General features: G+C 39.7%; 1 protein-coding gene across 2 annotated transcripts in view; it reads right to left on the bottom strand.

Moving 5' to 3' along the window:
* The window catches only part of tmem9 (transmembrane protein 9), a 113258-nt gene that overhangs the window by 17086 nt on the left and 72022 nt on the right, over nt 1–24150 (bottom strand). The window contains exon 5 of one of the 2 annotated variants that reach the window (XM_041195393.1): nt 3397–8190. The exons of the other annotated variant lie outside the window; for it this stretch is intronic. Within the exon in view, the coding sequence (XP_041051327.1) occupies nt 8047–8190 (144 nt within the window). The 3' untranslated portion in view covers nt 3397–8046. Of the gene's footprint in view, nt 1–3396; nt 8191–24150 lie in introns of those variants that run through there. 2 annotated transcript variants of the gene reach the window in all.

Here is a 24150-nt window from a genome sequence, read left to right as displayed (position 1 = left end):
CTTTTAAAGGGCAATTCCACTAAACCTTCTGACTGCCTACCTGAGGCTCTGGCCAGTTTTGCTTATGGGATTCAGTTAAACATTGGTGGTCTTGATCCATGTGATTAATAGGGAACTTATTCTGCAAGTACCAATGTGCAGCTTACTCCATTTCCATCAAATCTTGGGAGGATATTTAAATCATTTGCTTGCAAAGAATCAATTATGCTACATAAACTGTTTAGCATTCTCAGCCCCTTCACTTGGTTAGATTGCTTCAAGTCCGTATCTGGCATGAACACAGGCATATATGTTGATCTTACCGGAACAAACCATCTGAATATTGGTAGCATTCCAGTCCTCAGTCAGTAGATGCAGCATTTGAATCTCACTCTCGGCAAGCATAGATCTAGCTCTGATATCCAGTGGTGAAGGGTTGAGTGTATGGGCTCTGGCCCATAAAACCCTTCCAGATAGGCTAACCACTCTTGCTTGCAGCTTAGAATGAACCTTCTCGTTGGAGGCTGACTGTTAATCAACCTGAGAGTGGAAATATAAGAATAAAAGGAGGTAATTGAACACCACCAATCCTCCCACCCCCAAGTCTGTTCTGCCAGCCTTTCAATAAGACCATGGCTGATCTGCAACCTAACTCTATACATCTGCCTTTGCCCCATATCCCTTAATATCTTCAGATAACCAACAGGAATCTCAGTTTTAAAGTTATTACCTGATCTAACATCAATTGCTGTTTGTGGAAGAATTCCAAACTTCTACCACCCTGTGTGAAGAAGTGTTTCCTAAGTTCATGCCCTGAAGGGTCTGGCTCTAATTTTTAGATGATGCCTCCTAGTCCTGGCGTCTTCAGCTAGCAGACATGGTTTCTCTATATTGGCCTTATTGTCATGTCCATAAGACATGAAAGAAATCAGACACTGAGTAAATCAAATCTTACTTTCTGCTTATTTAAAAATGGGCTTTCCTGGACCAAAACATGGTTGCTACAAGTCACATGATTTTCAAGTTGGTTTCAGTTCTGGAAACTTCCAACAGTAATTACAGTACAAAGCTCAGCCCTCGTCCTTGTGGAATCTCACACCTATCATTGTGTGGACACATTACAATCAATGAAACAAGGGGACAGCAGATGGTCTGTCGCCCCATCCTGGGCATATTACAAAGAGAGCCATTGAAACTTGTTATGCCCACGGAGGTGCAAATAACCATCATCTATCTCCTAAGTTGAACAATATTTTGACCAGAGACATATAAACTGATTGTTACCTTGAAACTGATTCATCAGTGGGTAACCTCATATGACCTAATCTCCTTTGGCTTTTGAAAATCTTTGAAGTTACTTTCCTGGACTCACAGGACAGTCTCTGCTGTTAAAATCCAGCCTGTCAACACCAAAACCAGACTCCAGGCTGACAACAAATCCTGGTTCTCTGGAAGATTCCTGCCATTGCCTGTATAATGGATCAAGTTTCTGTATACCAACCTCATTTTTCTGCGTCATCACCAACTTTAAAGGAATTCTGCAACTCCTGCTTTCAGCTAGCTGAACCCACCTGAACTTTAATGCCTACGTGAAGGGTCCCTCACTGGATTCTGACATTCACGTGAATTGATATCCATTTCTCCGTTTTTTTTTGTAATTGTAAAGTTCTTTTTTTCCTCATCTGCTTCTTCTGTGTTTGTGTGTGTACACATTGTTGCGAAGACAATCCCCTGGGTTTGAATATACGAATGAACAATACTTTTGATTTAACCCCGATGAAGAGTTTGCTGCGAGTTGCTTTAAAAATTCAAAAAAAAAAATCACAGAATGAGGGTTTGGGGAAACATGCCACAGCCTATTTCAAAAATTAAAACACCTCTGCTTATAGACAGACAGCGAGAAAAGTAAAGGAGTTCAGTTCACCTCTCTTTCCTGTCCATAACAGTGTGTGTTTTCACCCCTTAACTGCCTAAATTCTTGGGGGTACAACCCTACTTTGTGTAATCTCTCTTCATAGTTTAACCCTTGGAGTTCAAGGATCATAGTAAACGTACTCCCTTCAAGGCCAATATATCCTCTTAATGTGAGGTTCCAAGAACTGTCCACAGTTCACCAAATGTGGTCTAGCCAGCTGTAAAAGTTGTATGCAGATGTATTCTTGTGAATCAGTAAATGCCCTTCTTTTAATAAAGTGAACAATTTTTTTTATTGTAAGCAGGTTGCAGTCATCCTAGGTTTCCCTATCACTGATGTGCAAGAACACCACTATCTGGAAGTTTCCCTTCAAGCCACTCACCATCCTGACTTGGAAGTATATTGCCGTTCCTTCACAGTCGCTGGGTCAAATTCTGGAACTCCCTAATAGCACTGTGGGTGTACCTACACCATATAGGCCACAGTGGTTCAAGGAGGCAGCTCACCCCCACCTTCTCGTGGGCAATAAATGCTGGCTTTTCCAGCAATAGCCATCCCGTGAATGAATAAAAAAGTAATGCGTTCCGAGCCAGAATGCTAGATGAGTAAAGATCCCAACTATAAGGCCATGCCCTGGTATCAAAAAAGAATACTTCTGTCTTTCTCTTCTATTCTCTGCTCTTCTCCCTCTTTTTAAATGCAGGTAAAAGTTACATCATTATTTCTGTCTTGTATATCATCTAACTCACCACGCTGAATGTATCAGCCAAGATGCTGGCGTGAGAAGTCAAGTCCTGGAGGGCAATCAGCAGCAATAGAACCAGAACCTAATAAGAGATGAAGGCTTTGGGAGAGGAAATCGGAGAGCACAAACACACCACATTGAGCACCCACAAAGCGCATTTGTTTTGCATACCAAGGCTTTAATATTAAAGATTTTAGATCTGGTGTTCCAAGCAGGCCTTGAAATCAGCTTTGCAAATCAAGAACAGGGCGTTAACCTGATTAATTTTGTTTTCAAATTGTTAATTATACGATTGCAATGTAATAACAAACACAATAATTACTGTTTAATGTTAATTATATTTTACCCATATGACAACAGATCACGGCTTGTTATCATCTGAACCCATAGTCTGTGCTAACCACAGTGCAGTCAGTCAGAGGAGGATCCGGTTCACAAACTGGAAGCCATGAAACAAAATCATTACAGGCAGACACTCCCGCCTCCTTTTACATTGGGAGGCGTCAAGTGTTCTCTGCCAGCCTAGCCCTGCCAGTCACTACTACAATGTTATCTGATGATTAATATTAAGTAATGCATTTATTGGGATCATTACCTGTGTACAGTTCTTAACAGTTCGCTGTAATAGCTAATACAGAAGAAAGTAGAGAATGTCATTGTTGTGTGATGGCGTGAGCTGCAAGTATGATAACAGGAACACAGGAATTAAATGGAAAAAGACAAAGTCTTCTCCTAGAATAAACTACCAAACACTTGATGCTTCTTGTAATCTTTATTATGTGTTGGATTCCTCTTGCAGTGTATAAAATAGAAAATAAAACAGGTCATTTCTACAGGGGCAAAAGCATTGAAATTGAACACACAACAAAATGGTTCCACTTCAAGTCAGTAAATCACATGCGGAAAAAGTGAGACGTTAAGCTCTTAAGTACCAGTGAGACCATTAGAGGGGAAAAAAGGACAGATATTGGGGATATTGTGGCGCTTTTACACAATGTCAGAACGATATTGCCGCTGGAATAAACACATTTATCAAGTTGTGCCCAGGTTAACTAGCTCAGCTTACAGAACATCTCCAAAGATTCCTGCTTTAGTGTGTAGGCTTTTGCCTTGTCCTGTGTGTGTGGTGAGATGATCAGATCACAATGCATTGCGTCTTTCTCCCTCTGCTACAATCAGCACAGATCAAATGATCTGACACGCTCAAGGCCCATGCTAACACGTACTTCATCCCCTGGAGAAATATTTGTCGTACCAGAGCTTTTGTCTCGGGCGGGTTATTTTGCAAATTTCAAGCTGGGGCAAAATCCATACTGGGTTTACCATGAATCAAAAGCTGCAATTCTAGACACTTATTCAGACTACAGGTATCGGGACAGCATCAAAGGGAAGATATATCTCAAAGAAAACTGATGCAGCTTATTTCTATTTAAAACAACAAAATTACCAATCACAGTTCAGAAAAAACAACATTCTAGTTAACAAATAATTATACAACCTCAAATAGTTCTTTTCTAGTAAATTTGTACAAGTAACAGTGCAATGACTAAGGTATATATTAATTTGCATATTTCCAAAGCACATTATCGCATTGAAGCATCTCAAAACACTTCACAAAATGAATTACATTTGAAGTGTAGTGATTATGTAGGCAATAATTAACAGTGTCGCTGTATCCAGTTATCCCATTATGAAAAGTACCAACAAAGCTAAGTGTAACCTAGTATCTTTTACAATTTGTGTTCATTTAAGCCAGAAAATTTTAGATAACGCTGAAGTGTTGTTTAATTTTGCAGCAAGAGCTTCCTGAGCATGCTTTGCAGGTAGTAGCTAATTTGATTTTCAGAGGAAAATGAACCAAGAGGAATCAAATCAGAGTTGACAAATCTACAAAAATGTGAGCTGATCCACAGATTAAAGAAATCTCAAAGTCCAGACTAGCTGATGGGAAGGGCAATGTTAGATTTTGTTACTAATGTTAGCAGGTGATGATCTGGTAAGTGATTTCCTGGACATTAGGACTGTCTGATGTTATGTACTGAATGTACACAATCTCCAATTTGTTTTAGAATATTGTCAGCCCATGAGTGTAACAAAATAAATACTGACTTCACTTCTCAGGTTATCCACTGCACCTTGGCCTTTCTATGTCAACATGCAAACACATGGAAATTCCTGCAACCAGCAGGTTACACAAAAAGTCTCTGTTAAAGTCAGTATTTAGACATTAGATTCCATTGTGCAAAGTGGAAGTATTCACAAAATAACTTTTAATACTTTTTTTTTTACAAAAATGCAACACAGAAATTTCCAACGTAAGTGGTACACACCGCAGCACTGACTAGTTGCTGACCTACATAAACCAAGAATAGCCAGGAGATTCCAGTGGCGTATTGGAGAACCTTCAATTTAAATGGGCACTGACCCCCCTCTACAAGTTTCAACAACAACTTGTCTTCAAAAAGATTCAAGGGACTTCCTGAAAGATTGGGACTGTAATATGACTTGGCCCAATGTAAGTGTAGTTACACTGGAGAAAGATGGTGATGATACCTTTTATCTTCTTTCCCTTCTCTAACTCAAAGAGGTAAAAAGGTTAGATACAGGAAATCAATTGAGCCAATCACAGAGATAGATTAAGGTACAGGCATTACAGAGTCCATGGACTTGAACCTGTAACAAGTATGATCACAAAACTAGTAACCTGACCGCTACTGTTAAGATATGATCAAAGAGCAGGAAGATTTCATGGGCAGAGCCATGCCAAACTGAGGCTAGACTAAAAGACTTCACGCATTAAACTCTTTTGCCAACAATGCAGAATTCCTCTTGCCAACTTGCTCAAGGCGGGTTACCTACAAACTTTGAAAAGGCTGAAAAACAAGCAACCAGTTTGCAGGCACCATAAACATCGCTTTAATGTCTAAAGCTTCAACTTTGACTCAGCTCCTTTGCTTCATTGGGATACTTCTCAATATTTTTATTCCTCTTTCAGATGGTATTCCTTTATTTAAAATTAAAGAACCCGTTTTTGACAAAATAGAATTGCATTTGGTGATTTCCTACAAAGTCTCCATTAGAAGAGCTGACTGACCTGCTGGATCTTCTCTCAGCAACACATGGTAGCACCCTTGCCTTGTAAGGGCTGATATATGACACAGGACAGGAATTGCTCCTTTTTTATTCCGGCCTGTACAACAGAGGTCTGTTCAATGTGAATATAACTTGCTCAACTAGGATCGGTGGATTGTGCGAAACATATTCTATTTGGTCAGTTAGTCATCTCCAACACATGTATGACAGGGAGATACTTTAACTGCAGATGATTTTCAACAATAGAATTCTAATAATTGTTTTTTGCCCTTTACCTTGTGCTATAGTACATTACTTGTCAACTAAGAGCAAATAGGTAAACCTGTTCCTCAGATCTTGGCCAATACTGCTCTACTCCCAGTCCTCCCTAGCAAATTAATCGTGGCTAGACACAAGAGTTTCAGAAACCAATTTATGTCCAGCCATTCCATGATACAATAAAACACTATGGCACGGTGGCATCAGCTGTGGTCATCCATCTTAATAAAAGTTCACTAGATCCCAGGTTATCTGGATCTCTATAAATACAACTCCAAATACATTGGAGTTTCCATATCCACTTCCATTAAAATATTAGTCTAAATTCTACTGTTTGCTTGTTTGGAAGGAGTGTTGAGACATCTCAAATTAACTCCTTAACAGGCAACAAAGGAATTACCTCAACCGACCAATAGTGCAGAAATGAGTAGCTGTATGAAATAATGGAGACGACAACCTGCATTATTAGCTGTTTGTCACGGTACCATGTTACCATCGCTGCAGAACAACATAATAATACTCTAAGTATAACACAAATCTACTGTCCAAGTTTATATGTCACCTCTGAATAAAAAAGGCTATACTCTAGGGCTTTATAAACGTTAGCGAGCTGCAGAGTTTCCACAGCAACAATTACACTTAGACACAAGAGTGGCCAAGCAGTGAACATACATCAAGAAACTTACATCACACCAATCAGCACTGGGCTTATTCTGAAACACAAATGTTAAAACATACTCTGTAAGGGGGCCAGGGAGTCTGCACTTGGACTTCTTCCAGCCTGGGCAGTGGGAGTAGAGGCTGAATGACAAAGCATCCTTTAAATAATGTACTGTGCTTCTGCTCATTCTGAAAGGCAGCATCCCATTAATCTAGGAGCAAGCCACCTCAAAGCGAGTTTCCTTGTAATCTTTTTAAAAAAAATGTTTACACTAGGACTTAGCCCAAGTGTACTCCTTTAAAGCAAGTTCCCAAAGTAACAAAACACTTCAAGATGCTTGAAAACTAATAAATCAAGAATAGAACCCAAGGTTCAAAAGCTCTAAATCTGAGCTCTACATTATTGAAAAAGAATATTAAGGGTGATCAGGATAGGAAGAACATGTCAATATGAAACACGTGGCATTCAGCATTCGAATACCAGAAACAGCACCAAGTAACAACAGAAAGCACTTACACAACAGGGCACTGTAAAACTCTGTTTCATTAAGTATGAGGAGGAATTTGTGCCTACATTCACTATGGGTGATAGCAAATGTAAACCAAGTTTTTTTTTTTTTACAGTGGTCAAACTTATTTTCCATTTATAGCACAAATTCCTTTATCTCCTGTAAAACATTTCCAGTGGAAGGACTAATTGTAAACTGCAGCCACCTCTCCATGACAAAAATTTGAGAGAAAACTGTTTCACAGAACAAAGTTTCACAGTGCAGTATATAGAATATTGGACCAGCATATCATACTAAACATGAGAGCGAGAGGAGAGTGACAAAGAAAGAAAAAGAAGAAAAGTGATCTGTACACTTACTGCTGTCTCTCAGGCTTTTCTTCTCCGTACTTGATTACTTTGAACTACTATCTCAGGGCACTTTGGGGATGTGATCAAGAAAGTCCCCTTTACTTACAACGTGAATGGGGTAGTACTCTTAATTCACATCATCATGGGATTGGGGGGGAGATGGGGGAATGCATAGAGCACCCTGTCCCTTTAACAGAAAAAGCAGAGAGAATTTCGATTGGGTTTTGGCAGTGAAGCTCTATTATATATTTTTCTACCAAAGCTTCCTCACACGTGCAGGGTTGTATTCTTTTGAACATTTAATTAGGGAGCTGCACTTAAAGGGGACATTAGGGGATTCACTTTACAGAGTCACATCCTCAAAGGGAATACCATGCAAACTGTTTAAATGCTTCACTTTGATGTGTGATGCATATAACCGGACTGGTTAAAATAAAGCTGGGAGAAAGCATTAAGTTTTCAGAATTAACACCAACTTTCATGCTTCAAAGTGAAAACATGACTAGGCCTGAATCAATGAGTTGAAAGACGTGACGTTTAGCTAAGCATTTTGTGTCGGTCAAAGACAGTTTTCCGTTGCTCCTGCACTTGACGCTTCCACCGCTGCTGGGCTCCCTCCACTCTCTCGAGAACAGTATTGGCACGGGCTTGACCATGGGATGGAGCAAATGGGCGTGTGTCCTGCAATAAAGATAATTAAAGTGGATGATTTTCTCTCATTGCATTTATTAACAGTCTTCCTTTTCCAAGTCTGATTTAGTCATATTACTGTGGCCAATACTTCTTTTCCTCTTTTATCCCTTCTAAGGTATAGGCACGACATCTTAAACATTCTTCCTGCTCAAGGTGATGACATTGCAATTCACTACTCTTAATCTCAGATCTCAAATCACACCATATCTTCCTCCATCTTTCATTATTCCCATCATCTTCAGCCCTTTAAATCTCAAATTTCTTATCCCATAATCAATCATTCTTTCTGCATTATCTCACCTCCTTTGCTACTCTTTCCCAACTAGTTCTTTACTTGGTTTCTCTATAATTATAAAAATCAATTGTATACATTTCCAGAGTAAACCATGCAAATGCCAACAGATAAATAACTTACATTTACATAGCATCTTTTACATAGTTTCAAGGTGCTTCACAGGAGCATTATCAAACAAAATTTGACACTGAGCCATGTAAGGAGGTATTAGGTCAGTTTTACACAGTGAGGTAACTTTTAAGGAACTTTTAAGAAAGAGAAGGTTTAGGGATATAGGGAGGGAATTTTATAGCTTGGACCCCAGGTAGCTGAAGGCACAGTTGCCAATCGTGAAGTGATGGAGGTTGGGGATGTACAAGTTTGAGTCAGAAGTAAATATATATCAGAGAAACTAACATTTAATTAGAGATAAAGGCAAACCTGATGGCAAAAGTGTGCAGATTTTTGTGATGTCAAAGCTCCATCCGGTTTGTTTATTAGAGGAGTGTGCAAAATGGGAAATGAAAGTGCCAGCCAAATGCCAGGGGACCACTACATGAAAATATGTAAGGAAGGCACTGAACAACCCATACAGCACTTCCCGATGTTCATATGTACTCAGTAATGTTTGTGTCCATTAAGATTCGATGCTGTGACATCAGTTATGGGTGTTTTGTGATTAAAGGTTGTAAGTAGTGCATTGATTTAAGTGTTTTAAATCTATTGCTGAATTGTCTTCATTGGCACTCCTTGAACTGTTCTATCAGCTATTTTTTTTCAGGTTTTTTTGCTCCCATCCTATCTCCTTTAGCCTCGACAAAGACAACATTTGAGCCAAAATTCCTTCTGAGCCTTTCCAGAGGTTTTCAAAATTCTTCTCTTAGATACTCCCTTTTAATGAAGATTGTTAATTGTTGACTAAGAAAGGATATAATTGCATCAGAAGCAGTTCAAAGAAGGCTCACTTGACTGATTATTGGGATGAAGTGGTTGTCTTATGAGGAGAGGCTGAGCAGTTGAGCCTATGCCCATTGGAGTTTAGAAGAATGAGAGGTGATCTTATTGAAACATAGAAGATCCTAAGGGGACTTGACAGGGCAGATGCTGAGAGGATGTCCCCTTTTCGGGAGAGACAAGAACTAGAAGACACAGTTTAAAAATTAGGGGTCACACATTTAAGGCTGCGATGAGGTGAATTTTTTTTCTTAGAGGGTCATTAATCTTTGGAATTCTCTTCCAGAGAGCAGTGGAGGCTGGATCATTGAATATATTCAAGGCTGAGCTAGAAAAATCTTTGATTGACAAGGGAGTCAAGGGTTACGGGGGAGGTGCTGGACTGGAAAGTGGTATCGACACCACAATCAGATCAGCCATGATCTTATAGGGGCCTCATTTCTGCATTGCCCACCAACTGCATAGCCAAGTTTCTGCTCCCACCATTAGTGTGATACTGCAAAAGCTGCACCAGTGGCTTGGCATGATTGTGACTATAAGATGACTGTGGGCAACTGACTGTAATAGACTGCAACATTTCAATTTGTAGCAGTATAAAACCATATAGGTGCAAACTGTACCCAGGTCAGCGAACTAAGTTTTGTTTAAAAGTTGTGTTTCGGTTGAGGATTCCATTGTACCTGTTGGTTATTAGGTACCCCAAGATAGGAAAACTAGAGTTCCTTCTCCTAACCCCAAGAGGAGATTACAGTCTCCATTACTCCCATTTATTTGTAATTTAAAAATATGTATCAAAAAGTATTCAGAATTATGAAGTGTTTTGAGACTAGAGAGGCTGGGATTGTTCTCTGTAGAGCAGAAGCAGCTATGGGATATTTATAGGGGTGTTCAAAATCACAAAGGATTTGAAAGAGTAAAAGAGAAGAAATGGTTCTCACTGGCAGAAGATCATCTGAAACACCTCAGAATGTTTACAATGCAAAAGGTGCTATATAAAAAAAAGGGGCAATTGGAGGAAGGCACCAGTAAATGGGTGAATTAGGGACGGCACTCTTGGGGAACTGTGAACAGCTCCAGTCTCCACATTACAAATAAGGAATTAGAGGCACTGGAAGTGCAAAAAAATGTTTACTAGGGTGATACCAAACCAGAGGCTAGAGCTATCAGGAAAAATTAAACAGGCTGGGGCTCTTTTTTTGCTAAAGAAAATTGAGGAATGACTTGAAAGGTTTTTAAGATTTTGAAAGTGGTTACTAGGATAGACGTAGATAAGGTATTTCCACTTGCAGGGGCGACTAGAACAAGGGGTCATATATGCAAGATAGTCGCAAATAAATCCAATAAGGAATTCAGAACAAAACTTCTTTACTCAGAGAGTGATTAGAATGTAGAACTCGCCACCACAGGGAGTAGTTCAAGGTGACTAGCATAGAAGCTGGATGAACATATTAAGAAGAAAGGAATAGAAGGGTATGTTGTTGAGGTTAGATGAAGAAGGGTGGGACAAGGCTCGTGGGGAGCATAAACACTGGCATGGACCTGTTGGGTTGAACAGCCTATTTCTGTGCTGTTAATACTACATAATCAGAGGGGAGATGCCGGGATTGTTTTTAAAAGAAAACAGAGTTATGATGATCTGGAACGCACTGTCTGAAACTGTAGTGGAAGTTAATTCAATAGTAACTTTCAAAATGGAACTGGATATATATGAAAAAGGAAACATTGACAAGATCATGAGCAAAGAGCAAGGGAGTGGGACTAATTGGACAACTCCTTTAAGGAGTTGGCGCATGCACAATGGGTGAACTGATCTCCCTGTGCTGTAGGATTCAATGATATATGGGATTGTGGTATAGAAACACTAATGTTCAGCTTGCCCCATGTTACTGATGCAAGATCCATGCTGAAGGATCAAAGATTGGTATGTGATAGCTATAAATGTACTAAGTGCTATTTAACTGTGGATTACTTGGAAATAAATATTCTGTTTAAGGTTTAAGATCTTCAAGATCCTCCTTATATTTTTTTAATGTAATTTTTAATCTTTCAACAAAGTGTAAAGTCAGCTGGTATATCCATGAGATAGGAAGTGTTTTTATCTTCCAGTATTTTACTCACCATGGTTTTATAATGTAGTAGTCAAATTTCAATGTACTTTAAGGAAAGGAAGCTGTATTGTGTTCAGCCAGTTGTGGTACTTGTGGTGAAGCCTGTGCTAACTTGCAAGCTTCAGGACTGCAGCAGCGAGAGCATTTATTTCAGTGAACTGAATACTAATTCTGTGACAGTACACAGACTGTCTGTGTAACTACTGGTCTGTGACGGTACACAGATTAACTGTGTAGGTAAGTACCGGTCTATGATGGTACACAGACTAATTGTATGGGTAAGTTATCGGTCTCTGATGGCACTTGTTGATGATACTGTATTACTTTGTGTTTACCATGTATCAGCTTTTCACATGTAGTATTAACCTGTAGTCAATACTGCAATGAGAACTTTCAAATGACAACAGATCATCTCGGTCTACCTATACTGATAACATAGTATTTAGGAATAATTTTTGTTACATTTCTGACTCTTCCAACACATCCAGGTCTGCTTGAAAGTAAAAAAAAGTGATCAGAATTTCATGCAATCTGTGAGCAATTAATTATCCTGGTTAAAATAACCAATACTGAAGTGCAATCCTGTGACCCTGAAAGACATCACAATTTGAAAAGTACCAACAGGAATCTCAACTTAAGATAGTTTTCATGGATGGCCAACAATTCACCTAAATTTTTCTATTTCCATGTCTGACAGCAGACTTACAATGTGTCTGTCCTTCAGGTTTCCTGATTGCAATGTAACATGTTACATTTTCCAATGATCAATCCTTAACTCTCCCACTTTTAAATACACTTGGATTTATTTCCTTCACAGCAACAACAATTGTGACATTATCGGAGATATCATTGATTGTTATAAGTTACATATAAGTAGCAGAGGCTGCAGAAGGGAGTCCACCAGGGTTCAGCTAACTGCCCCATACCTTTTTCTGCGAACCATAAACTTGCTGTTTCTATTTTCCAAACACATCTTTAATCCAGCTCACTAACTGTGCACAACTTCACCTTTGATAAAAGCTACAAATGCAGAACTTTAGTCACCCCTCCTCAAAGTACCTATGTCTGCTGGATCACACTCCTTGGATTATTTAATGGCCTCATCTGATTGAGAACTTACAGGAGAAGCTCTCTAGTCTATGCAGAAGGTGGATTATAGTTTGTACATGATCTTAAACCTTAGCTCCATCAGCTTTCAATAAGAATATAAGATACATACAAGTTTCTAACTGCAAGGTTGGACGACATAGGGCTGGACAAACATTCACCACAATATAATTTAAGGGTGCAAACTGGGAGTGAAACAAAAGCACCAACTGTATTAAGTGTTTAACATAGTTATAAAATTAACTGTGAGCAGCACTCATTGTACAAATGGAGTTGCACTGAAAACATGCCAGAAAGGTCAGCATTTATTGCTGCCCGGTTACCCTGAGATGGAAGTGCTGTGTCTTTTTTTTGAGCCGCTGCAGCGCATGTGCTGAAGGTACTCCAACAATGCTGTTAAGTCCAGGAATTTAACTCAGCAACAACCTGTTTACTGCAGAGCAATGCTGCAGAAGCCAAAGCCTTGGTCAGGAGGGTTCCAGCTTCCATCTGGCTGTGACAGCAAAGTGTCTGCTGCAGCAAGTAAACAGTTGACATCAACACTTTGTGTCAAGTACTTCATTGTACAGCTGTCCTCATACTAGCCTCTCAGCTGATCTACAGAACTTAATAATTACTGTGCTTCTTCTAACACCAGGAAAAGTTCTAGTTTGAAGGACAGAGCAATGAACATGTCTAATTACTGTTAGCTGTAGCTTGTGATAACACTCCCCGGGTCAGGAAGTTATGAATTCAAATCCAGAGGCTTGGGCCCATAATCTAGACTGACACCCCAGTGCAGTAACTGAGGGATGCTGCACTGAGGTGCTGTCTTTTGGCTGAAATGTTAAACAGACCCTATCTCCCTTCCTCACATGCGTGCAAAAGATCCTATATCACTATCTTGAGATCTCCCTGTTGTGCTGCCAATATTTATCCCTTAGCCAACATCTGAAAACACATTCTGAAAATGCTGGAAAAGCTCAGCAGGTCTAACAGCATCTGTGGAGAGAAAAAATGTTAATGTTGAGTCCATATGACTCTTATTCAGAGCTAAGGAGAAGTAATGAAATTTATACTGTTTAAGGTGAGGGGGGGGGGGGGGGTGGTGCCGGGGGGAGCAGCTGAAGCTGGATAGAAGGCCCCTGATAGGTTGAGACAAAAGAGAAGATTGCCAGAGATGTCATGGACAAAAGGATGTTAATGATAGTGGTACTGGCTAAAGGAGGTGCTCATGGTGGCACTAAGCAGAATGTGATAATAGCAGGACAAGGGTAAGCACTCTGGAAAGAACAACATGAACAAGTGACAGATGGCCCTTGTGGAGGTGGGGTGGGGCCGGTGGTGGGGAAAAAGATTGAAAAAAGGAAACAAGGTGGGGATAAAACAATGAATAAAAATGAAAATAAATAAAAATAAGTGGATAAAAAATAAAAGAGACTATTTAAAAAAGGGGATAAAAAAGGGTGGGGGTGGTCAGGATGGAGGGGAGAGTTCATGGTCTGAAGTTGTTGAATTCAATATTAAGTCCAGAAGGCTGTAAAGTGCCTAGTCGGAAGATGAGGTGCTGTTCCTCCAGTTTGCATTGGGCTTCACTGGAACATTGCAGCAGGCCAAGGACAGACATGTGGGCATGAGAGCAGGGTGGTGTGTTGAAATGGCAAGCAACAGGAAGGTCTGGGTCACGCTTGTGGACAGACTGAAGGTGTTCCGCAAAGCAGTCACCCTGTCTGCGTTTGGCCTCTCCAATGTACAGGAGACTGCATTGGGAGCAGAGAATGACCAATTTGAAGTGCTGCTTTACCTGAAAGGAATATTTGGGCCCTTGGACAGTAAGGAGGGAGGCAGTAAAGGGCCAGGTGTTGCACCTTCTGCGATTGCATGGGAAGGTGCCATGGAAGGGGAATGAAGTGTTGGAGCTGATGGAGGAGTGGGCCAGGGTGACCCAGAGGGAACGGTCCCCCTATGGAATTGGAGTTGGTGGACTAGAGCATGATGCCACCACCAAACACACCTTTCCTTCACCCAAAACCCGTCAGCATTCCGTAGGGACTGTGGTCCACTCCTCCATCACACCATCCCCCTCCCACGGCACCTTCCCATGCAATCACAGAAGGTGCAACACCTGGCCCTTTACTTCTTCCCTCCTTACCGTCCAAGGGCCCAAATATTCCTTTTAGGTAAAGCAGCGCTTCACTTGTACCTCCATCAATTTGGTCTATTGCAATTACTGCTCCCAATGCGGTGTCCTCTACATTGGAGACCCCAAATGCAGACTGGGTGACTGCTTTGTGGAACACTTTTGGTCTGTCCGCAAGCATCACCCAGAGCTTCCTGTTGCTTGCTATTTCAACACCCCATCCTGCTCTCATGCCCACATGTCCGTCATTGGCCTGCTGCAATGTTCCAGTGAGGTCCAATGCAAACTGGAGGAACAGCACCTTATCTTCCAACTAGGCACTTTACAGCCTTCCGGACTTAAAATTAGGTTCAACAACTTCAGACCATGAACTCTCTCCTCCATCCTCACTCCTTTTTTCAATATTTACTTTCATTTTTAATCCATTTATTTTCATTTTTATTAATTGTTTTGTCCCCAACTTGTATCCTATTTTCAATCTTTTACCCCACCATTGTCCTCTCCCCCCAAGGGCCATCTGTCATTTCTTCGTGTTGTTCTTCCCAGAGTGCTTACCTTTGTCCTATAATCACATTCTGCTTTCTGACCTTAGTGCCACCATGAGCAGCTCCTTTAGCCAGTACCACTATCATTAACAGCCCCTTTGTCCTTTTGTCCATGATATCTCTGGCAATCTCTCCTTCGCCTCCACCTATCACTGGCCTTCTATCCAGTTTCACCTCCACCCATCCTTAAACAGCATAAATTTCATCACATCATGACTTCTCTTTAGCTCTGAAGAAGTCAAATGGACTTGAAACGCTAACTTTTTTTTTCATCACTTGATGATGACCAGTTAATCATCTGCTAGGCCTGCTGAGTGTTTCCAGCATTTTCTGTTTTTGTTTCAGATTTCCAGCATTTGCAGTATTTTGCTTTTATCTGAAAACAGATTAACTGGTCATCATCATAATACTGTATGTGGATTCTTGCTGCCCTCTTCCTTGCGTTACAACAGTGACCACACTCAAAAAGTATTGAATTGGCTATACAGTACTTCTGGAATGCCTCGAGGTTGTGAAAGACGCTATATAACTGACACACAATTGTTATGAAAGTACATAAGTAAATCTTGTACAGATTACAGTGCTGCTGAATTCACTCTGCAGTATTAATAAGATAAACTTGCAGCAAGGAAAGTACTGCAATAAACTAAATTTCTAGCATCACTTTCTGCTGGGCTGGTGGTCCTTCTGTTACAACTGTGTATATTGCACTACTATCAGGCTCCTGTAGCCAAGCACTTTAAAATCACTCGATGATCTGAAGTACTAAATGTAAATGCCTGAGTAAAACATCTGTCATTCATTCAAGGAGTATTTCCTCAGGCATGGGTGTGGGAAAATGTTATCTGCTGCATCTGTTTCCGCCGCTAAGATCTCAATAGCCTTGAGCATTCTAAAGAAGTTACCACAGAAAGGAAACATATTCCCCGTTTCCCAGGTCTTACTAGTTGATTAACTGTGAATTACACAGAGAATTATCGCTGTGTACTTCCTGGATTATTTTTAAGAGTTGATACAGCACTTAAAATTCACAGGGTCCTAGACAGGTTAACAATGTCCAGACTCATGACTGGTATGACTGCAAGAGGAAATGTACTCAGTACTGTACACAGTTCCAGGGAGCGTTCTTAAATGAATAGTCCCACAGTAGAGTCTAGTACTGTATTTGTGGTGAGCTTGGCCCAAATCCAGTTTACAGCAAGGTCTGTGGTAGTGCTGCTGCAGGTGTCATAAGAATCTTAGGAACAGGGGTAGGCCATTCAGCCCTTCAAGCAATGCTCCACCATTCAGTTAGATCCTGCCTGATCCTCACCTCAATTCTGTTTACTTGCCTTGGTTTGATAATCCCTTGATTCTCTTACCTAACAAAAATCTTAATTTCAGATTTGAAAGCTCCAATTATTCTACATAGAATATTTTAGTGTTGACAAGATAATTAATGGGGATACTGATTAGTCGAACTTAATTCTTCCACGCACAATGACTCATAATTCCTCCTACTACAGAATGCAATGGCTTTTGTTTTTACAACTTTGTATGGGAATCCATTCCATGCGCTGTGACTTTGCAAAGAACTTTGTTAAATTTCCAAATTATTACTTTTACAAATCCGAGTCCATAGTTCTTCTTTACACTGCCTCAGACACTTGAATGCCTCTCCTGTTATGGTAAATACAGGGAGCCACAGTACTTGAGCTGTGATTGAATAGAACACTGTAGAGATGATCAGAACCTCCTCTGACTTGTAGTCCTGATGGTAACATTCTCTAAGGAAGCCTTTTACCAATATTCTATATTAGTGTATTTCCAACTTACACCTTCCCTTTGTGTTAATACAGGAATTTCAGAAAACTTAATGGTAGCATGTGAGATGTTAGCAGAGTTCATCTGAACTCTGCAAACTTCTCAGCTGTAGTATTTGCTTGTCAAAACAGAGTGAGGCACTCATGGCCATTTGGTGGCGATAGGAGCAATTTGCTGAAAGTTATTAGATGCTTTTTTTGTGAATAATATATATAATTAAAAGGCATTTTATATTAAAATGTCACCTAAAAATAAACATCTAAAAATCTATTAGGACTATCACAAGAATTCAACAAGAAAATCTATTGGCTAAAATACAGATTTTTCTGTAGTGCATTGGCACATATATACTAATTCAGCTAATACATAATGCTAACCTTGCATGAACATGGAGCGTATCTGGAATGTTATCTTGCCTGATTCCACCAATACACAACACACATACATTAAATATACATAGTCTATGTTTTGCATCAGTAATAATGGTGAAACTGACAGAAATTGCAGTTGTCATTCCGTTTAAACTGTCAGCAAATTGTGAGGCAGCAGATACACAGAGAATTAGCAATACCTAAGAAATCAGTGAATTGACAAAAACTTCCACTTTTATGCTATTCATCTTGCCATCAAGACCCTTGACATTACATCTTGTTCAGTCAGGTGAAACTGGATTCTTAAACAGTGTACTAAGTTCACAAGTACTGAAATGTCAAATGTCAAATGATAAAAAAAAGCCCATGTTTTACATATACTTTAAAGTTTCTATTTCTATCTTGGTCATAGTTATTTATTTCACTTTCTGAAAATTGAAATTAAAAATTATGGATAATCAAGTGCTTTGAACTTCCTGTTTTCTTGTTTGTTAGAATAATTCAATGTGATAGGTTGCTTACCCTGCTTGCTGATATCACTGCTGGCGATGCCCATGACTTGGCACCAGATTTAAACTGCCATGGGTAGAGGGGAAATCCACCCACAGAGATCACTAGATTTTTGGGGGCAGTTTTCTTCAAGGTCAGTGGCAAGTGTCATTCTTTATCTGCTGACTGAAAAATTCAGTCCTTTATGTCGACAAATACATACGTAATATGTATAGACACACAAACACCACACACAAGCACACAAAACTAGTTTTATTGGTCTGCAATTGTACCAATACTTCTTTGAGTAATTTCCACAGTTTATCTGTAGGTTTATCTATTATCAATGTAGTTTATTATGGTCAGTTTATGACTCATTCTTTCCTTGCACAAGTTTAAAACTTTGTTCTGTGACTCTCACATCACCATCTCAAACATGTATTGAATTTGATCATGTTATGATCTCTGTTCAAAGTGTTTCCTTACCAGCAGTTCTGGCTGATTACTCGGCAGTAAATCCAGTATGATGCAGAAGCATGTATACAAATTACTGCTGAACAACCTCAGCCTCAGTTTGCTGACTTGCTACATTGCCAATTATTTGCAGGTGGGCCAACAGACAGCATAGGATGTCCTGAAATTAATTTATGTGAAAGTATGCAGTAGTTACAAGGCTTTATATCTTAATTGCAGTGTGAAATTTGATGCAATTCATATTTAACTGCTAGGGATTTTAACAGAAGATTAATTAATCTTTGGAAACCAAACTCAACACTTTGTAGAAAAATGAAAAGAGCCAGATACAGAAAACTAAGCAGGTTTGTTTCTTTGGTTGCTGCAAAAGTCAATGGTTAGTTTGACAGCAATGGACAGAACACTTCCTTTATGACAGTACTGTTGGAGCAACAGTGTCTAAGCCCTTTGTCCAAGGGAATTGGACTTGCCCACAAGTGGAAACATCTTCTCTATGCCTACCTGATCAAACCCCATCACCATTTTATAGGCATCTGTTAAATTACCCTTCTCTTGTCTATATTTAACCTTTCTACATTTAATACTATGGCTCCAGATCAGCAGTGTTCAAACTATGTGTCATTTCCATTATTTAACGGCACCACCGCTAAACAAAAGAATATTATGCAAAAAATGGAAGTGGAGGCCAATGGCAACTTGCAGGACCTACAAGAGAGTGTCTCTGGAGACTGTGGGCTTTGTACCAAAGCGGCACTAATGGCAGAAGAACTGCACATGCATTATTGACAGCACACCTTCATGTAAAATTGCCTCGTCCCTCTCATCAGGAGGCAAATGGATTTACTGGGAGAATCTTTACTGTAGTTCATTCTTTTACCTTGAGTGAGTTACAGGTGAGGTATCCATAAGAAATAGAATTGTAATCTGAGAGAGATCAGTAATACTGCCAAAAAGCTTAAGAAGAGAGCAAATCCACTGATGAGTCCTTTTAGCCAAACTGGGAATGGGCAGGATAGAATGAAGTTTATGAAGTACTATGCAGGGGCTAAAAGCCAGATTTGAAGTCATTGTGATATGTATATGTACCAAGATGGCATGGTGCCCAGCACCAGTATAGTTTCACCAGTGTAATTTATACAATCACCAAGATTTTATGGTGGTAATGACACCATCATTACATCAATGAAACTGAGCAATATCTGGAATTCGCACATGCGCAGAATAATGTAGAAATCCAGAAAATGCTGACAATGATTCTATTTTTCTACAGCACATCCTGGGAGGAAGTCACCCCAGGCTGCAATCAAATAGAAAATCACTATAAACTGATGAAAACTTGACCTTTTACACCATTAGTTTCACTGTAATAACCCTTGAAAATATTACACCTTGTTGAATGAAGCCAGCTTGATTTTTGAAGGTGTACTAGGTTCAGAAATGCCTCATCTTTCCAGAAAAACTAATTTTATTTCTGTAGAATGTCAAATTTCTCTATTATTAAAAATAATCATTGGTTAAAAAGTTTTCAAAAAGTTTTATTTTAAAAAATGTTTTTTCAGCTTCTACCTCAATCCCATGTATATGGCCCATTCGATTTTCCTTTAAATTTTTAATTAAAAGTGAAGAATTCAGTGCATTTTATTTCCTTGCCTGTTGTTTGTGAAATGTGATTGATGATACTGATATTAGACACCTGGACAGCCCCTTGACTTGATGTCAGATTCGCACTGATGTCGTGAAAGGGAAAATCCAGGCCACAGAGATTGCTACATCTTTGTGGGCAGCTTCATCAAGATCAGTAGCAAGTGCCTTCGCTTTGCCATTGTCCACAAAATGCAGGCCAATGTATATTAAAACATTCTGCTCTTGAAATTTAATATCTTTTGATCCTGGTCAGATTCAATTGGTTGACCTGCCTCTCTGTATTAGTATTGGTTAATTACTGATAACTACACTTGGTATTTTGAGTATTCATTCATTGAAAGGGTTTGTCATGTAAAAGGAGCATTAAGCCAGTATTATCCGACAAAATTGTGAATGAGCCAGTGATTCCTCTCCAAATTATTATCAAGGCTGAAGGCAAGCCATCTGACCCCTGTCAAAAACACTACACCCTAGCTCCCAACCCCATTCCCCTTTCGCAGCTGCTTGCTCAGGCAAAACATGACAGTGTGGAGCTTTGGTGTCCTGTTTGATGCTGAACCGAGTTCCAATATTGCATCCATTATCAGCAAGAATGTTTATAATTCTGCAACATCACTCACCACCATAGAAACTTTTAGCAGAGCCTTAATTTCCAGGCTTACCTTCCAGTGTTCTTTTCTCTGATCTAACCTGCATAAAGTCCAATTTATCAGAACTAAATTACCTCTATCCTATTCCACATTAATTTCCATCCCACTCACATTACTGTCCTTGTCAGTCTCGAAGGGCTCTTCACTCCCCAAGGAATGAGCTTAAAACCTTATTCTTGCACCAAATTCCCTTAATGAGTCTTAGCTTATTCTATCTTTGCAACCTCCCCAAGGAGTTATGCCAGTGCATGCTCACTGCTCTTCTTACTACGGTCTACTCTTAATCACCTCCCCATTGTTCCAATGCATCATTAATGGTGCAGCCTTTAGCAATTTTGACCTCTCCAATCTGGATCACCCTTCCTAAATCCAACCAGCTTGTTACTTTTCTTCCCACTTTCAAAAGCCTCTTCAAAACCTACTTTTTTGATCTTTTCTTGGGTTTGCTACTCATCAGCATCACACTTCTCCAAAGCACCTCAATATAATTACTACATTCACAACATTACATAACTATAAACTATTCTGATTTTTCACCACAATGCATGATCGCAACAATGACACGCCCATTCTTTAGTAATGGTCTCCCACCATATATTCGTCTCAAATTTTCGCAGAGGAAATGGGAAAAATCTAGACTGATGCCAAAGAAGGTTTGCAGAGGTGTTGTCAATTCAATAAAAAAAAACCTAGGGCTCATTTAACTCTGTCTGCGAATTTGATTAATATATGGTGGTGACTAATACAAATATTGACTTGTGAGCAGCATGGTCAAAGAAGTGTTGAGAAGTAGAGTGGTGAGGAATCCATCAATCTCAACACTTTGCAAAGATCAGAGGCATATCAATCAACAGGACACATTTCACACCAAACACATACATGCTGCAGTTGAGAAAAATTCATCTTAAAAGACTAGGAAACATGAAACAGTCAGAGAGTGCTGCAGTTCTGTCAACAGCAACATTAAATGGGAAGTGACTGTTATCAAAGGAGGGGTTTCATTGAGCAACAAATATCAAAGGCTAGATTTAATTGGAGCTTTCAACAATGCTCATCATACATGTATTGCATCAATCAATGTACAGTAGAGCAGCTTGAAGCTTAAGAAAATAGGTACAGGTATGAGCCCTGTCATCCGATTTCTCACATGCATAAACAAACTTAATGAGCCACTGGAATGGCATCATGAATGAACAACTGGGATCTTATGGTCCTCTCAAAAAAAATCCCCACTGCACGATCTCCCAGTCCTGAGGTCACAGTGGTGTACTAACTTGCGAGAAAAGTCACACTTACTACTCTAGTGGCTCAGTGCGCAAAGAGATGCTTAACAAATAACTAAGTGCCACAGAGAACAAGGAGGTCACATCCAGGTTTAATTTTGGTCTCCTTTAAGTTGGTCGAGTTCTGCTGTGCTGGGCAGCAGGAATGCTAATATTGGTTTGATTGGCCTGGGTTATAGAGGTGAAGAGAAGAATCAGCCAAGTTTCCTACACCTGACAGCTATTCAATCTCCATGCTGGACTGCACATTAGGTTTAACAGTGCTATCCCCAATGATTAAATAGCCAACAGTCACTCACATGTGGCAAATGGCCACTGGGTGAGGTACCAGAAGGCTCCAAGTGCCTGCTGAACTGCACCCCAGCATCAGTCAGTGCCATCAGCAGCTGAGGAGGCAGAAGGGAAGAGGGAGAGAGGAAACAATTAGTGGAAACAACGGTATTCTTAACCTGTGGGAAGAACATGTGAATGTACAAATACTTACAGTACAATAGATGTTTCTTTCAAATGATCAAATAAAATGTTGAATGTCCTCTTACTGAAGGAGATGCAAGTAGTTTGTGTCTCCATATACATCAACAATTTGCATTTGTATAGCACTTTTAACAAGGTAAAACAACTGAAGACACCTCACAAGAGCAGTAAACAAATTTGACACTCAGCCGCAGGAGGAGATATTACGACATAATCAAAAGCTTGGCCAAAAAGGTAGACATTTAACGGGAGTCTTGAAAGGAGGAAACAAGTAAAGATGGAGTTTAATAAGGGAATTCCATTGCTTAGGCCTTTAGCTGAAGGTATGGCCACCTATAGTACAGCAGTCAAACTGAGGGTGTGGGCAAGGAGCCAAAGCTGGAGCAACGCAGATATCTCGGAGGGCTTTCGAGCTGGAGGACATTAGAGGCAGGGAGGAGCAAAGTACTTGAAAGAAAAGAAAGATGAGTATTTTAAAATAGAGGCATTACTCAAATGGAAGCCAATGTAGGCCAAGTGAGCACAGAGGTTACAGGTGAATGGTTTGCTGCGAGTCAAGATATGAGCAGCAGAGTTTTGGATGACCTTACATTTATGGAGGGTGGCAGATATGAGGCCAGCCAGGAGTGTGTTGGAAAAGTCAAGGTCTAGAAATAAAGGCATACACTATCCCGAATATTCCTGCCAACAAACATCTCAGATGTTTTTTTTTGAGATTCTGCTATTGATTTTAGGGCGGTACAAAGAGCAGAAACTCAAAGTAAAGCCCCATGACCTCTAAAGATACTACACAAAAATGACAGTGTTGCGCTTTGGCTACTGTATGAAGAAAGTGGTCATGAGGAAAACCTTCAAAAGAAAGGAAACCAAGTTGATTCTAGATTTCTGACCACTGACAAGTGAGTTTAACCTATTAGAAGATAAACCAATAGGATAGGGGAAAAGCGGATTAAGAGAGAAAGGTGATTTAACCAGTTAAAATTCCAAAAGAAATCATTAAGAAGTAATTTCTACAGAAACAAAACAGGATAATAAACCAAGATAGCTGAGCTAAAAACAACTCAATAAGTAACCATTAAATATGTAGATTTCTAAACTATGGGATAAGCTGGCATCAAAATTGAAAAAGACAGATTGCTAAATCCAAAGGAGCACAAAGCATATTCTTATCTTAGATTTAATGTATTCTATACTCTCCATCTTTTTGCAGCCATACTTAGTTATTATGGAGAGCAAGACACTCTCCATTGGCTCCAAAACAGAGTGCAAGATTTAGAAGGTCACTAATGAACTCTTATTATGCTCTCTGCCTTCTTGTAACAACACAATATACCCACAGTGTTCTATAAAAGATGCCCACATAAAATAAACAAAATGCCATAAGTACTTTGACAAAGGAATCAAAGGTTTGGGGGACAGGCAGGAAAGTGGACTAAGGCCACAATCAGATCAGCCATGATCTTATTGAATGGCGGAGTAGGTTTGATGGGCTGAACAGCCTACTCCTACTCTGATTTCTTACGATCTTAAATGGTAACTTTAGTTCCCAAAGTGTGTCATCCAGTTATTTCCATATCAATTAGCTAGGTGGAGGACCTAGGTAGTGAGGTTTCAAACTGTTAATGTTACATTGTCTCCATGGAACTGCTACCT

The sequence above is a fragment of the Carcharodon carcharias genome, chromosome 9 (assembly GCF_017639515.1).
Source record: "Carcharodon carcharias isolate sCarCar2 chromosome 9, sCarCar2.pri, whole genome shotgun sequence".
Classification (NCBI taxonomy): Eukaryota; Metazoa; Chordata; class Chondrichthyes; order Lamniformes; family Lamnidae; genus Carcharodon; species Carcharodon carcharias.
The sequence above is the reverse complement of the archived record's forward strand: the minus strand, read 5'-3'. Positions and strand labels throughout refer to the sequence as shown.